This window comes from Vombatus ursinus, unplaced genomic scaffold, assembly GCF_900497805.2.
Source record: "Vombatus ursinus unplaced genomic scaffold, bare-nosed wombat genome assembly UNPS02014784.1, whole genome shotgun sequence".
In the NCBI taxonomy this organism is placed as follows: Eukaryota; Metazoa; Chordata; class Mammalia; order Diprotodontia; family Vombatidae; genus Vombatus; species Vombatus ursinus.
Genome location: NW_020954562.1, coordinates 6696565 through 6712054, shown reverse-complemented (window position 1 = coordinate 6712054; position 15490 = coordinate 6696565). Strand labels below are relative to the sequence as shown.

Here is a 15490-nt window from a genome sequence, read left to right as displayed (position 1 = left end):
ACATACATAAAGAGAAAGACAGAGACGGAGAGTGTCCATGACCTGGGCTTTTCTCAAAGCCTTTTCTTTGTCAGCTTGGTAGGATCAGAGACAGAATTTGTGCTTCCTGGAACTCACCCTCAAAAACACAGGGTTACTTCTCTGTCAAAGACAGACATCAGAGTAAGACTTTTGTGGGGGAAACTTTAATTTAGATGGCTCATAATGTCATCAATGCAAGCCTTCCCCGCAATGATGCCAATCATAACCGATCCATGCCTTCTCATCTTGGGTGACTCTTGTCCATATCCTCCCAAACGCCATGGCAGGAAGGGGCGTCAGTCAGTAAACATTTTTTAAGTGCCTACTGTGTGCTAGGCCTTGTGCTAAACCCTGGGGATTTGAAGAAAGGCAAAAAACAGTCCCTGTTTTTAAGGAGGTCACAGTCAAATGGGGGAGACAGCTTGTAAATAGCTGTGTACCAACAAGCTATGTAGACAGGTTAACTGAAGGGCTTCCTTTGGATCTCAACCTCATGTGACATTCTGGGTGGCTCACAAAACCTTCCCTAGCTTACCTGGCCTTGTGGTGCCATTCCAAATAAATAGAAACACAGAGAGTTCTCTTGGATTTTGCTTTTTTACACAAGCCCCGCTGTAGAAAAGTACATTTACAGTTTTCTAATGGGACTGAAGCAGCCTCGAGCCACATTTTGTTGATCAGTGCTTGAGGTCAAGGAGTGGTTTTATTTTTTTTTTCCTTTCCACTAAAATCATTGAAATATATTCAGCCAATCTTTCACATCAGAGGTGTAAATGGATTTCCTGGAAGTTTTTCAGCAGCTAATGAAAGGCAGTCACTTTTTTTTTTTTTTAACTTTGACTCCATTACGGGTTGCAGTGAGAGAACTTAACACTCCACCCCAGCTTCAAGGATGCTAAAACTGCCTTGACCTTGAATCCAGAAGGGTAGGCAGTGTCTTCAGCTAGAAGTGCTAATCTATAATCTGTTTACTTTGATACACTGTATTTTTGACAACACTTGTCCAGAAAGGGAGAGAGGGAAGGAGTGGAATTGATGTGTTTTTAAATGATGCTCTGTTCCACAATTCACTAGATAGAAAATTACATATTTTTCTTTATTTGCCTTTCTGACATTCAATAACAGTTGCTATCACAGCTTCAATTTATAGTTCACCCACTTTACCACTGATATCTGCTGAGTGTTCATGTTGCGTGTGTTTTCAGTGCATCAGATCCTCCTTCTCCGCGTCACCCAAGGGCACATTTCTCAGGCCCTTCCTTTCATCCCCACCAGAGAGAGCTACTAAATAGGATGCCCTGTTAAAACATCCTTCTCTGCTGATAACTGACTTGTCTAGAGCACTTTATGGTTTACCAGGGGCTTTACATATATTATTTTATTATATCTCTCACGACAACCAAGTGAGGGAAAGTATTATTCTCCCCAGTTTATGTATGAAGAAAGTGACTGGTGAATAGCCAGGTGCTAATTACTGTAGTGGATAGAGCACCGGGCCTGGAGTCAGGAAGACCTAAGTTCAAATCTGGTCTGAGACACTAATTAAATGGTCACTTAATCTGGAGTTTACCTCAGTTTCCTCATCTGTGACATGGAGATAATAAATAGTACCTACCTCCCAAGGCTGTTGAGGATGGAATGTGATAAGAATTGTTAAGGCACTTAGCATAGGAGCTGGTACATAGTAAGTGCTATATAAATGCTCGTTGTTATAATTATTATTACCCAATGTCACATAGTAAATAACCAAGCTGGGATTTGAACCCAGGTTTTCTGACTACAAATCCATTGCTTTTTCATTAACACCACAACTGATTGCTAAATATATAGAGAGTCCTAAGGAAATTATATAAGATTTTAAAAGATTTTCTCCGACTGCTACCTCTGATTACTGCTAATTACTGCACACTTCACCTTGTTTTCCATTGTTATCTCCCTATTGAAAAATAGGGTTCTTCCTTAAAGTAAGGGCTCTTGTAAAGACCAAATAATAAACAGAAATGTCAGTCCTGAGCCCCCAGCATTACAAGGTATTTACAAACATGACCCTTTGTGCCCAGTGGATATGGAGTGAATGCTAGAAATATCAAATACCTTTTTGTTGGATCAATTATTCTTACCATAAAAGGTTTGACACAGTGACTAGCCCTAAGCATCTAAATCAGGGGTGGGAAACTAGAGACCTTGAGGCCACATGTGGCCCTCGAGGTCCTCAAGTGCGGCCCTTTGACAGAATCCACACATCACAGAACAAATCCCCTTATGTTTGTATTCCATAAGAGGGCTGCACTTGAGGACGTCAGGGGCCACATGTGGCCTTGAGGCCGCAGGTACCCCACCTCTTGCTCAAAGTCACTCTAGGTCCTACTGATAACATTTGGTTGCCTCGAGCATGTTTACCAGGAATCCAAGATGATTTCATCATGGGATTAATGGTCAGAGTTGAAGGCATGTTGTCTGACCCATTCCCTATCACTGTAAAATAAAGCGGATCTAATCATTATGTTCAGCCATGCTAGAAATCCCAGTAAAAGACTTTGAACACGGCCATCAAATGAGATTTATTTTTAAAAAGTGCTTAGCCTAGTGCCTGGCATATAGTAGGTACTATACAGATGCTCCTTCCCTTCCTTCCACCATCGAGGACATTTTGTACTCGGGGAGTGCTAACGTCATCTAAAGTCCTTGAGCAAGATAGGGAATGTTTATCCTAAAAAAGGGGGAAGACTCAGGGAGAGGATGTAACTGGCTTCAAGTGTCTGATGGACTATAGTACAGAGGAACAATGGAGGGAAATGCAAATTTAGGCTTGATAAAGGTGGGGGGTAGAGGGATGTGGAGAAACTGGTTGGGGAGGAGACTTCCTGCCAGTTAGAGCCATCCAAAAGTGGAATGCGCCACCATAGGAAGGAGGAGAGCCATTCTCTTTGGAGGTCTTCAAGAAGAGGTTGGATGTCCATTTGTCATGGAGACCATAGTGGCAATTCTTTCTCAGTCTGGACTAAGTGGGCTCTGAGCTTTTCTGTCTCTGTCTGAAATTCTCTGAGTCACCCCAAAGCTGCTTGTTTCATGTAGATGTCCATACTTTCAAAGGGCTCCTGCAGAAGGGTGTGCCTGTGGTTTTGAACCACTCCCTAGAAAGGGAACATTTGTGTGGATCCATGATGAGTCTAATATCATGTATGCACTGGCCAAACCTCATAAATGGGAAGTCGAGTGTTGGAAGTTGTTGCTGAATTCTGGGACAGCGTGTTGTCATCCAGTGATACTGTTATTGAAAAAGAAATGGAAAAACTGCATCAAGGAGGCTGCTAGGGGGTCCGTAGAGAAGATGACAAGACTAGCACAAAGCACACAAGACCAAACTAAAGGGAGACAAGGACATAAAGAAGTATATAAAGCATAAATGTAGAGAAGAAATACAAAGAATGCATTGGTGACATCATCGCTTCTCTTGGCCTCCACTTTAACAACCTGCTATTGCTTGCAGCTGTGAACACATCACTTCCTAGCTCTGCTTTTCACTTTCTTCATTTGTGAAATAAAGAGGGTTGAACTAGGAGACCCTTTCTCGTCCACAATTTCTCAAAAATTCTGTGATGTGTGTGTGTGCATGTACATAGGAGTACATTATGGAATCCAAACATAAGGGGATTTGTTCTGTGATGTGTGTGTGTACATGTCCAACCAGCAAGCTCCTGCAAGGTGCCTACTGTACAGAGCAATGTGTCAGAAACTGGGTAGCACTGAGCCTAGAGAAAACATTCCCTCTGGCTCTCATGTAGCAGATGCTCTTCAGTGGTACAGTGGTACACCTAGACTTTCAGGCAGAGGACTTGGGCTTGGATCTGTGTGCCTTTGAGCAAGACATTTAAAAACTTCTGTGGGTCTCAGTTTCCCCGTCAGTAAAGTGAGTAAAGTACTATGATCTCTAAGGTGCCTTCTAGCTCTAAATCTGTGGTCTGTACTATACTGGAAAAGGCAGAACTAAGTCTCTCTTAGACCTGATTCAAGGAAATTTGGCTACAGATATCCAAAAGTACTTAAAATTTCATTTTAAGCATCCATACGACTTCAGCTTAGGGCAGTCGTACCTCTAAAGTAGTCCCAGCCATAGGTCCTGAGGAAGACGGTATTGTAACAAGTGTTTCATGGCATACCCATGTGCGCCTATTTCTGGGCAAGCTAGAGTATAACCAGAAAATAACTTACAAATTATGAAATGCTTTTTCTTCTTTAAGTTACAAGATACTGAGATATGAAGGAGAGACTGAGAGAGAAGTATCATTTACTTCTCTAAAACTGAGAGCCGTCATGTTTACTCCCACCTCAAACAACTCGTTTTTAAAGATTTGCCTCCAAGAAACCTAAAAGCCTGTATTCTGCCTGATCAGCAACAGCCTCCAACCTGTTTTCTGTCACTGAAGAAAACAAATCTTTTGCCTGTCTCTGCCTGGGGGAGATGGAGGAACCAAGGAGGTCCTGGGTGACTGAATCGGATGAAAGACTTGCTTTCTGCCATGGAGACATGGAGTCTAATCAAGTGAAATGAGTTTTGAGATCTCTGTTCATTTCCTAGGGGGGATCCGTTCACATTACAAAATCATGACATCCCATTCATCACAGCTGACGTGGTCTTTGCTCAGGAGAGGACCCCAGCTGGGACTGAACCACCTGTCTTTTCTGGAAAGGGGACACTTTATCCGAGTTAGAGTTGAAAGCCTTGGAGAAGGGCAGCTTGCCAGGCACTGGCCCAGACCTTGGTAATGCACATGGAATGTGAAAGGAGAAGTTAAACCTAGCATGGGCAAGATGGGAAGACAGGTGGGCGTCCTTTTAACTGTGTCAAATACAAATAACTAGAAGAGAGACGCTAAGGAGGTTTTACAGAGGGAAGTAAACTTGACCCCTCCCCCCTTCTTTATCACCTAGATTTTATTAAGCAGACGCGAGGAGGATAAATATTTTCATGCATCAGAGTTTGGAATGGCAGAGAGTGTTCTGTTTTCCAGGCTGATAAATGAACATCATCTCTTTTCTTTCTTTCAGGGCATCATTGTAACACCACTGCTACTGCTGATTTTTGTAAGTATTTTGATGTTAAGACTTTAATGGCTTTTATTAAAAAGTTATTTACAACCTGTTAAGAAAGGTCATTAGAGGAAAATGGGAATTGGTATCATTTTGCACCATTTTCATATCACATGTTTTGAAGTGTTCTTTAGGTATAATTAATCAGCTGGTCAGGCAACATTTATTAAACACCCACTATGTTCCAGGCACTGTGCTAAGCACCAGGGAAACAAACAAAGGCAGAAGACAGTCCCTGCTCTCAAGGAGCTCATAGTCTAATGGGGAAGACCACATGTAAACCATTATGTACAAACAAGCTATATACAGGATAAATTGGAAATCATCAGCAGAGGGTAGACACTGAGGGATGGAGAAAGGTTTCCTGTAGAAGGTGAGATTTAAGCTGGGACTTGAAGGAAGCCAGAGAAGCCATACTAATGCAATTTGGATGATGTAAAGCCATGTGGCCACAATTCAATCTCAACGGCAAGCATTTATTTATTCATTTAATAAGCATTGATTAAGCACCTACTACTAAGCCACCTTTAGTGCTGGGCATTGGGTATATAAAGACAAAAATTAAACAGACCCTGCCCTCAGAGCTGGGGAGTCTACATTTGAGTAACACAGACAAATAAATGCACAAAATATAATGCGGGGCGGGGGGGAGAAGCGGTGGCTGGCAGCTGGAGTGATCAGGTTATACCTTGTATGAGAGGGAGAATTTTATCTGAGTCTTGAAGGAAACTATAATCTCATCGAGGTGAAGGTAAGAAAGGGGGTACATGCGAGCATGGGGAACACTATGCGAAGGCAGAGAAACAGAAAATGGGATGTCGCATGCTTTAGAAAATATATGCCTATTTTCTAATAACATGCATATTAGAAAATGTATGCAATATATGTATATGCAGTTAATGCAGTTGTGCTGGAACATAACATGCGTGAAGGAGAGTAATATGCACTAAGCCTGGGAAGATAGGCTGAAACCATTGGTTAAGTGCCTACTGTATACAAAGCACCACACTAGGGATACAAAGGCAAGAATGAAATTATAATCTCTGCCCTCGAGTAACTTGGAGTCTTCTGGGTCTGAGTACTGTAATAGAACCAATCTCTTGTGGTTCCATATTCTAGCTGAAGTCACTGTTTTTTTGAGTTCACACTCACTTCACTTGAGTTCTATCCTAAATGTTTATTTACTGACTGATTTCCATTTTGGCATCAATAAAACGGAAAGAATTGATACTGACACAGAATGCTGAAGCACGTGGTCTAGTGAGAAAATTCTCGACTCAATTCAGCAAGTGTTTATGAAGCACCTACTATGTACAAGGCACTGTGCTTAAAAGGAGGCAGCCTGGTAGAGTGGATGGAGTGCTATACTTGGATTCAGGAAGCCTTGGGTTCCAAATCTTGCCTCAGATACTTAGTAACCAAAAAGACTATTTTGTGGAGAACTCACACAGGGCAAGTGCTCACATGGTGGTCAGAAGAAGCAATACAAGGACACTCTCAAAGTCTCTTAAGAACTTTGGAATTGATTGTGTGACATGGGAGACACTGGCACAGGACCACTCAGCATGGCATGCCCTCATCAGAGAAGGTGTTGTGCTTTGTGAGCACAGCAGAAGTGAAGTAACTTAGAAGAAGTGTGAGATGTGCAAATTTAGAGAAGCCACCCCAAATGTTCCCAAGGACTATTTGTGCCTGACCTGCGGTAGAGCATTCCGAGCTCGTATTAGTCTGATCAGCCATGGTTGGACACACTGTAACTTGATGCTAACATTGTGACTCCATATTGGTCTTCTTTGAGAACAAAGGACAGCAACCACTGCCACCAACCGTGTGACCCAATCAAGTCATTTAGCTTGGTTGAGGCTTCGTTTCTTCATCTATAAAATGGAAATAGTAATTGCATCTAGCTTACAAGGTTGTTTGAGAATTGAATGAGAGAAACTATGTAAAGTATTTTACAAACTTTAAAGCACTGTGTACATGTTAGCTGCTACTGCTTTTTCTGGTGGTAGTAGTAATTATGTTCAGGCACATATGTGTGGCCCTGAGGATACTAAGAGGAAAGAAAAAACAATCCCCGCCCTCAAAAAGGGCCTGGGAACTTAGGTTCTACATCTCACTTATCTTCCCCCTCTGACTCAATTTCCCCTTCTCTAAAACAGAGATAGTTGTACCTGTCCAAATCAACTTCTCGGGAGTATCATAAGGAGAAAATGAAAGAGTAGATTGCAAAGTACTTAGAAATTAAGGCGTACTCTAAGTGGCAGCTGTTTTTAACTGAATCAAAATTATTTGTTTTTTAAAAAAGGAATGCTAATTAAATGTCTTATATCTTTTGCTGCTGGGACATGAGAAATTAGACAAAAGATTATAATAGAAATTAATGTTATTCCACGCTGAGCACAGCAGCATATTTAATCATGAGTAATACCAAAAATATTTTATGAACTAATTTCTTTCCATGCACATATCTCCCATGTAGGAATTGCTTCTCTTATCAGAGAACGCAGTTACTTCTGGGGCTGGAACTGAGCTCGTCAGCTCTACTACTGTGGATTCAAAACAGGGGAGTGAAATGTATGTAGATATCACTCCATGCAATGTGATTGCCTAACTTGGAGTTCCCTAGCATAACCTAGTGAGGGACCTTCTCTCTCCAAGGAATTCAGGCAATATGGAGGACTGGCCGTGCTCCACAGTTGGTTTCATTTCTTCTAGGAGTGATTTCTTCTAGGTATTCTCTTTGAACCCTGGCTCAGACCAGGGTTCCCTTCTGGGACATTCAATTTAATTCAATTCAATGAGCATTTATTAAGAGCTAGACAAGACAGTATAGGGAGAGAGTAAATCTGGCATAGTGGAGAAAAACTCAGCCTTGAAGTCCAGCAGATGAGGGTTCAAATCCTACTTCTGACATATACTGGCTTTGTAACCATGGGCACATTATTTAATCTCTTAGCACATTGATCAGCTCTTGAAGACTGTAAGGAATGGCAGATGCTAATCTACATTGGTAGAAGTTTCCTTTGAGAAAGTAGAAGTTTCACTGGAAGATCCCTATACCAACGAAGTCATTGCCAGGCTGCGTGCTAGGCCCAAAGGCTCAAAGACAACAAGGAAGCAGTCCTCGAGCTCAGGGAGTTCACATTCTTTTGAGCTGTAATTGGAAGACCATGTTGGTTCAGTAGACTTTGGCATTTATAACTTGAGCTCGATTTAGCTGGCTTGCCCCACTGAGGATGATTCCACCCAGAGGCTGACTTGATGATTGGTGAGTCCCTTCCTGGAACCACCATATCATCAAAAGCCCCAGGGCTGCTCACTGCTCTTCTGGCTCATTGGCCACTCTGTTCCCCCTCTGCACTGGCTCTTTTGCCTGCTCTTGGATACCTTTCTGTTCTCCATTTTCCAGCTCCCTTTTGTGTGTTTTCTTTTGCCTTTAGAATGTAAGTTCTGTGGGAGTAGGGAACGTTTTATGTTCTTATTTTTGTGTCCCTTGTGCTTAGCAATGGCTGGCACATAGTAATTAATTCTCATCCTATCTGTCTGTCTACCAATCCATCCATCCATCCGTCTGTCTGTCTGTCGGTCTGTCTGTCTTTCTATATCTATATTCATTTATCTATCTATCTCTATATGGTTGTTGTTATTTGTTCTCAAAGAGGACCAACATGACATCACTATGTCAGGGTCAAGGTACAGCGTCCCACTGTGATTGATCCAGAGACTCTACCACAGATGAGGCACAGATGGTCCGCATGAACATTCAGAGTGGAAATGTCTCTAAATTTGCGCATCTCACATTATGAGCTACTGCAGTTCTGATTCACTCAGAATGTAGCACCTTCTTTGATGTGGGCACACCATGCTGGGCATTCCTTTGCCAGTGTCTTCCATGTCTCACAATCAATTCTAAAGAGACCTTGAGAATGTCCTTGCATCACTTCTTCAGATCTCTGTGTGAGCGCTTGCCTTATCTGTCTGTCTGTTTACTTACTGCCCTGTCTCTATATCTATCTGTCTGTCTGTCTGTCCTTCTATCAATCTAGGGTTAGTTTTCCACCTATAGACAAGATTTGATCAGCAAATCAATTGCATTAACAAGAGTGTAGTGACATCTATTTCATATAAAAGGATTATTAAGGATTTCATCATATCAGTTGTTTGAATTCAAAGGATGTTGCTAATTAAAAATGGCTGTTATCTGAAAACATATATAGAATATATATAGAATCTCAGTACCTGTAAACGTGTTTGCAGTGTCTAATTCAAGTTACTCAGTGTGTAGGGAAATAAAACTGCCTGTCTTTTGAAATACTCTAGAATTTAGATTTTTAACTAATGCAGAATGGCCTTTTCTCTTTTCTGACCCCCTCTTCCCCTGCCATGTTAGCCTGCATTGATGAAATTTTACTATACCTTGTAGTCTAGATTTTTTCCTCTTAAAAATTTCTTGTGGAGATGCTGTTACCCGAGCTCCTTTCCCAGGCGTGAGGCATTAGCAGAGTGTCTGGAATCAGATGGACTAAATGGACATAGGGCTTATCGAGAAAGTACTATTAGACACGAAGACCTTTAAGACCTGCAGCCTGTGGCTGGGCCCCACTTCCAGGGGGTCACCCTTCTGAATCTGTTTGCCAGTGTCTCTTAACCACTCAAGTCATTAGAAGGCCACAAGGGGATGGTAGTTACTGGCATGACAGCTCTAAGTTTTCATTGCTGACTAAGGATTATAGAATCATCTTCTGGAGAACTTTCCTCACTCCTTGATTCAGGAGCATCAGCAGACTAACCTTAGCAGACCTAATAGCTCATTTCTTAAAAATGGTCTTTGTCCTGAAAGGTTTCCTTACATCTGGCCCAGGGTCCAAACCCTATCTGAAAAGTGTCGGTTATCTGCCCTTTGCAACTAACACTCCCCTGTTTTAAGCCGGTCCTTCCTTGCTGCACAGGCTAAGTCTCCGCAAGGATCTTGGTGACATAGAAGATGGGGTGCATTTAATGAATGAGGATGGAGCAGTATCATAGATATGGTTCTGGCCTCAGAGGAAGGAAGATGTGTGTTCATACCTGACCACCGACACTTGCCAGCTATGCAACCACGATAACCTCTAAATCTCAAATTTCCTCATCTAAATAATGGGGATTATTGAGCATATGTGACCTACCTCGTAATATTGTTGAGAGACTAGATATAAAGTCAGTTTGTCAGTAAACATTAAGAGCCTACTATGTGCTGAGCACTCTGCTAAGCACTGAGGATGCAAAGAAAGGTAAAAGACTTTGCTCACAGTTACAAGTACATACAAATAAGCTGTATGCAGGATAGATTGGAGATAAACAAGGGAAGGAAGGCACTAGAATTAAAGGGGATCTGGAAAGGCTTCTTGTAGAAGGTGGGATTTTAGCCTGGACTTCTAGGAAGTCAGGTGCAGTTAGGTGGTGCAATGGATAGAGTGTTGGGCCTAGAGTCAGGAAGACCTGAGTTCAAATCTGACCTCAGGCATTTCCTAGCTGTGTGACCCTGGACAAGTCACTTAACCCGGTTTGCCTCAGTTTCCTCATCTGTAAAATAAACTTGAGAAGGAAATGGCAAACTGCTCTTATCTCTGCCAAGAAAACCCCAAATGGGGTTACAAAGAGTCTGACATGACTAAAACCACTCAACAACAACAACAGGGAAGCCAGGAGGCAGAGATGAGTTGGAGAACATTACAGTCATAGGGGACAGCTAGTGAAAATGCCTGGAGTTGGGAGTTGGAGATGTCCAAAGAACAGCGAGAAGGCCAGTGCCACTCGATCTCAGAGTATACTTGGGAAGTACGGCCGGGCGGGGGTGTAAGATGTAAGAAGACTGGAAAAGGTGAGGGTCCTGGGTACAAAGGAATTTGAATACCAACCAGGATTTCATATTTGAAACTAGAGGTGATGGGAAGCCACTGGATTTATTGAGCAGAGGGTAGCAGGGTGACATGATGAGACCTTGGCTTTAAGATCACTTTGACAGCTGAGTTGAGGATGGGTAGGAGTGGGGAGAGACTTGTGGCAGGCCGACCCACCATCAGGCCATTGCTGTAGCCCAGGTGTGAGTTGATGGGGGCCTGTACCAGGATGATGGCACTGTCAGAGGCAAATGGAAGGGATGTTCTGAATGTAAAATTGACAGGCCTTAGCAACAGACTTGACAGAATGGGGAGAGAGAGAGTGAGGAGCTGAGAATGACACCTGGGCTTAGAGCCTGGGTGACTGGGAGAAAGATGGTGCCCTTGAGGGTAATGGGGAAGGCTGAAGGGGAAATGTGATGAGTTCAGTTTTGGACAGGTTGAGTTCAAGATGTCTACAAAACATCCAGTTTGAGATGTCCACTCGGCAGTTAAAAATGCAAGACTGAAGGTCAGCAGAAAGGTTAGGGCCAGGTAAGTAGATTTAAGAATCATCAGCATAGAGATGATGGTTGAATCTGTGGGAACCGATGAGATCATCAAGTTTACATTACAGACTTTAAAATGCTAGGTAAATGTCAATTATTGCTGTTTCCAGAAAGGATGTATGCAGTTGTCTCTCATAACGTCTGGAAATTGAAGATATTTCATCGTGTTTTGTAGATGGGGAAAAGATTCAGGCAGGATCCCCACCGAGTCAATCATGGCAGAACTGGGATCAGAACCTGAAAGTCAGCATCCCATAAGCTATCTATATTAGGAACCCATGGTTTATTATAGTCAAAATATTTGGATGAGACTAAATACATTGTTGGTGTTGTTGTTGAGTTGCTTCAGTCATATCTGACTCTTCATGACCCCATTTGGGATTTTCTTGGTGAAGATATTGGAGCGGTTTGCCATTTCCTTCTCCAGCTCATTTTACAAATGAGGCAACTGAGGCGAACAGGGTTAAGTGACTTGCCCAGGGTCACACAGCTAGGAAATATCTGAGGCCAGATTTGAACCCTGGAAGATCCTGACTCCAGGCCTAGAGCTTTATCCATGGCACCACCTAGCTGCTCTTGACCAAATCCGTTAGGAAATTGTTTTTGATTTGTCTGCATTTTTGTAGTCATAGAATAATAATAATTGCTGACATTTATTCAGGCCTTTGAGATTTGAAGGTGAACATAATACAGTAGAAAGATCACTGGTTCTGGAGTCAAGGAACTTGAGTTCAAATACTACCTGTGTGACCTCGGGAAAGTCACCTAATTGGGTAAAGTGAAGGCGTTAGACTAGGCAGTCTCTGGGATCCCTTCCAGCTCTAAATCTGTTTTCCTTACTTCATTTGCATTGTTTTATTTGATTCTCACTGCAACTCTGCAAAGTAGGTATTGTCATTACCACCATTTTACAGATGGGAAAGCTTGCACAGAAACACACAGCTGGTAAGTTTCTACAGTGGATTCAAGCTGGTGCAGGTCTTCCTTACTCCCAGTCCAGAGCTCTGACTAGAAAAGAGGCAGATTTCAAGGTCGTATGGTCGCCCTCTGCTAAGAGAGAGTGGCACTCAGACCGAGCCGGTTCTTCAAATAAGTGAATGATGGAAAACACATGGGAGAGGGACTTTGTACCCTGCCTAGGTAAACAGATCCTGCCTTTACCACTGCTGCTGCCAATCGTAATAATGCCTTTATTTATATATGCCTTTCCTCCTAAGAGTGCAGAGTGCTTTCATGTATATTATCTCATTTATCTTCACAAGGTTCTTGCAAAGTAAGTTAGGGCAGACGTTGCTGTCCTCATTTTACAAATGGAGGAGCTTCCGCACAAGCAGGCCCTGCTGAAAGGAGTTTCTACAGGCACCTTACAAATGAGATTCAGCCGTAATTTGGTTATTTGGAATTCTGAAAGCATTTACCCCAAGAAATGGCATCACTAAGTGACAACTTCCATACTGAGCCTGAAAATGCCTAGTTGATCCTCACTGTCACTGAATTATCAATGAGAACCGCAATAATTCACACTTAGAGCGTGGAGTGATGGAAAGAACATGGGGTGGAGAGCCAAAACCGCTAGATGGATTCTAGTGGGAAGGGAAGGGAAGAGAATAAACATTTATATAGCACTTACTATGTGCCAGGCACTGTGCTAAGTGCTTTACAATTATTATCTGATTTGATCCTCACAACAACTCTGGGAGGTAGTAACTATTATCCCCATTTTACAGGTGGGGAAACTGAGGAAACAGCATGATTTGCCCAGGGTCACACAGCTAGTAAATATCTGAGGCCAGATTTGAACTCAGGTCTTCCTGAATCCAGCCCAGCGTTCTATCTACTATACCACCAACTTTCCCCGTGCCATCAACGCAGAGGAGATGTGTTGCTTGTTGAATTGCTCCATTATCTTTAATCCTCCACATTTCCTTGGATGTAAGACTTGATGTTTACCTTGAGACTATTATGAACTTTCCAATCAGTTGAGTTCAGTTTACTCTAAAACCTTGTTTGGTTGAAATATAAGCAAAAATGAAATGTAAAAGTATATTGCATTTTAATACCATAACTGGCTTCTTCTATTTTTTTTTGTAAATTTTAAAATTTTAAACTTAAAGACAAAATGAGAAAAGAGAGAAAAAAACACAGCGGACCATAAGAGAGGATTCAGTATAAAACAATAAATTTCCATTTCAAGAAAACCTATATAATAAATACCATCATTTTCAAAGCTGCCCAGCTTTTCTTTGCTTCCTTGTTGGTTTTCTTTTGTTCTCTGCCGTGCACTTTTTACTTTATTTTTTTTCCCCTTTCTCTCTCCCCACTGCCTTAAAGAAGGCTACAATTAAGCGTGGATACATATATATATACATAGATATCTATAAACATACACATATGCATAGATATCTATACACATACACATATACATCTACAAACATACACATATGCGTAGATATCTATACACATACACATATACATAGATATCTATAAACATACACATATATACACATATATGTAATACTGCACTATGCTTATTTCCTCCTATCATCTGTTTCTCTGAGAGTGGATAGCATCTTCCTTCCTAAGTCCAGGTCTTTTCATATCAACCAGCTCATCATTTCCTACGTCACAGCACTATTCCAACCCAATCACATCCTATCTGAGAGATTGTCTATGAAATTTTTTTCCCCCAATTTTCTGCCTTCCTTCTATTCTTGACTATATAGGTTTTATTTATACAAGAAAATTTTAATTTAAAATAATCAAAATTATCCTTTTTACACTTCAACAATGCTCTCATCTTATAATATAGTTTAAGGTCTGATACTTCTGAATCTACTTCTTTACATCTTTTTTCCCTGCTTTCTTTGAATTTCTGGACCTTTTATTCTTCCAAATGAACTTTGTTGTCATTTTTTCTAACTCAGTAAAATAATTTTTAGTAACTTAATTGAGATGACATTTGAATAAATAGATTAGTTAGGTAATATTATAGTTTTAAAAATTATATTGGCTTTACCTACCATGAACAATAAGTATTACTTCAGTTATTTAGATCTAACTTTATTTGTATAAAAAATGTTTTATGTTTATGTTCATCTAGTTCCTGTATCAGTCTTGGCAGGTATATGTTCAGTTATTTTATGCTGTCTAGATATTTTTAATGGTCTAAAACAATATCGAATAATATTGCTGACATATAGTATAGTTTCTCTATTTTTCACTTTTGGTTAAGTCTATTTTAACTTTCCTTGTCTGAGATCATGATTATTATCCCTGCTTTTTTTACATAATAAATTATACAACTGCCCTTTATCTTTGTGTGTATCTCTCATTTTTATAATGTTTCCTGAAAGCAACATACTGTTGAATTCAGATTTTTAATCTGCTATCCATTTTCGTTTTATGGGCAAATTTGTCCTATTCACATTCTAAGCTACAATTACCTGTTGTGTATTTTCCTCCTTCATATTTTTCCTCACTATTCTTCTCACTATTTACTCTATCCCTTCTCACTCCTCTGCTTTACCGATTACCTTACCCAGACCACCCCTCTAAGAGTCCCTCCCTTATCCTCTCCCCCAACTCTATCCCCTTGCCCCCTTATTTTTTTTCTGACTTTAGGAGACTTTTATATCCTTTTATGTATATCTGTTGATCCCTCCTTAACCCATTCCCGGTGAGAGTAACGTTCCAGCACTACCTGCCCTGCCCCCACTAGCTTCTTCTGTATCAGTTTTTCCTTTTGTGCCTCATTTGTATGAGATAATTACTCCTTTTTATCTCTCCCTACACAGTTTTATTTTTTTGGAATCATCTCATCATTCAGCTCAGCCCACACATCTCTTTCAAACTACCCAAATAATGATGACAATCATAAGAGTTCTGCCAATATTTTCACATATACAAAGTAAACAATTTGACCTTATTGAGTCCCTTATAATTGGTCTT

General features: G+C 41.1%; 1 protein-coding gene across 3 annotated transcripts in view; it reads left to right on the top strand.

The window, feature by feature from the left end:
- SLC10A7 (solute carrier family 10 member 7) overlaps window positions 1-15490 on the top strand; it is a 285221-nt gene that overhangs the window by 194906 nt on the left and 74825 nt on the right. For all 3 annotated transcript variants that reach the window (XM_027866968.1, XM_027866967.1, XM_027866969.1), the window contains one exon: window positions 5071-5106. In XM_027866968.1, the coding sequence (XP_027722769.1) occupies window positions 5071-5106 (36 nt within the window). The remainder of the gene's footprint in view (window positions 1-5070; window positions 5107-15490) is intronic.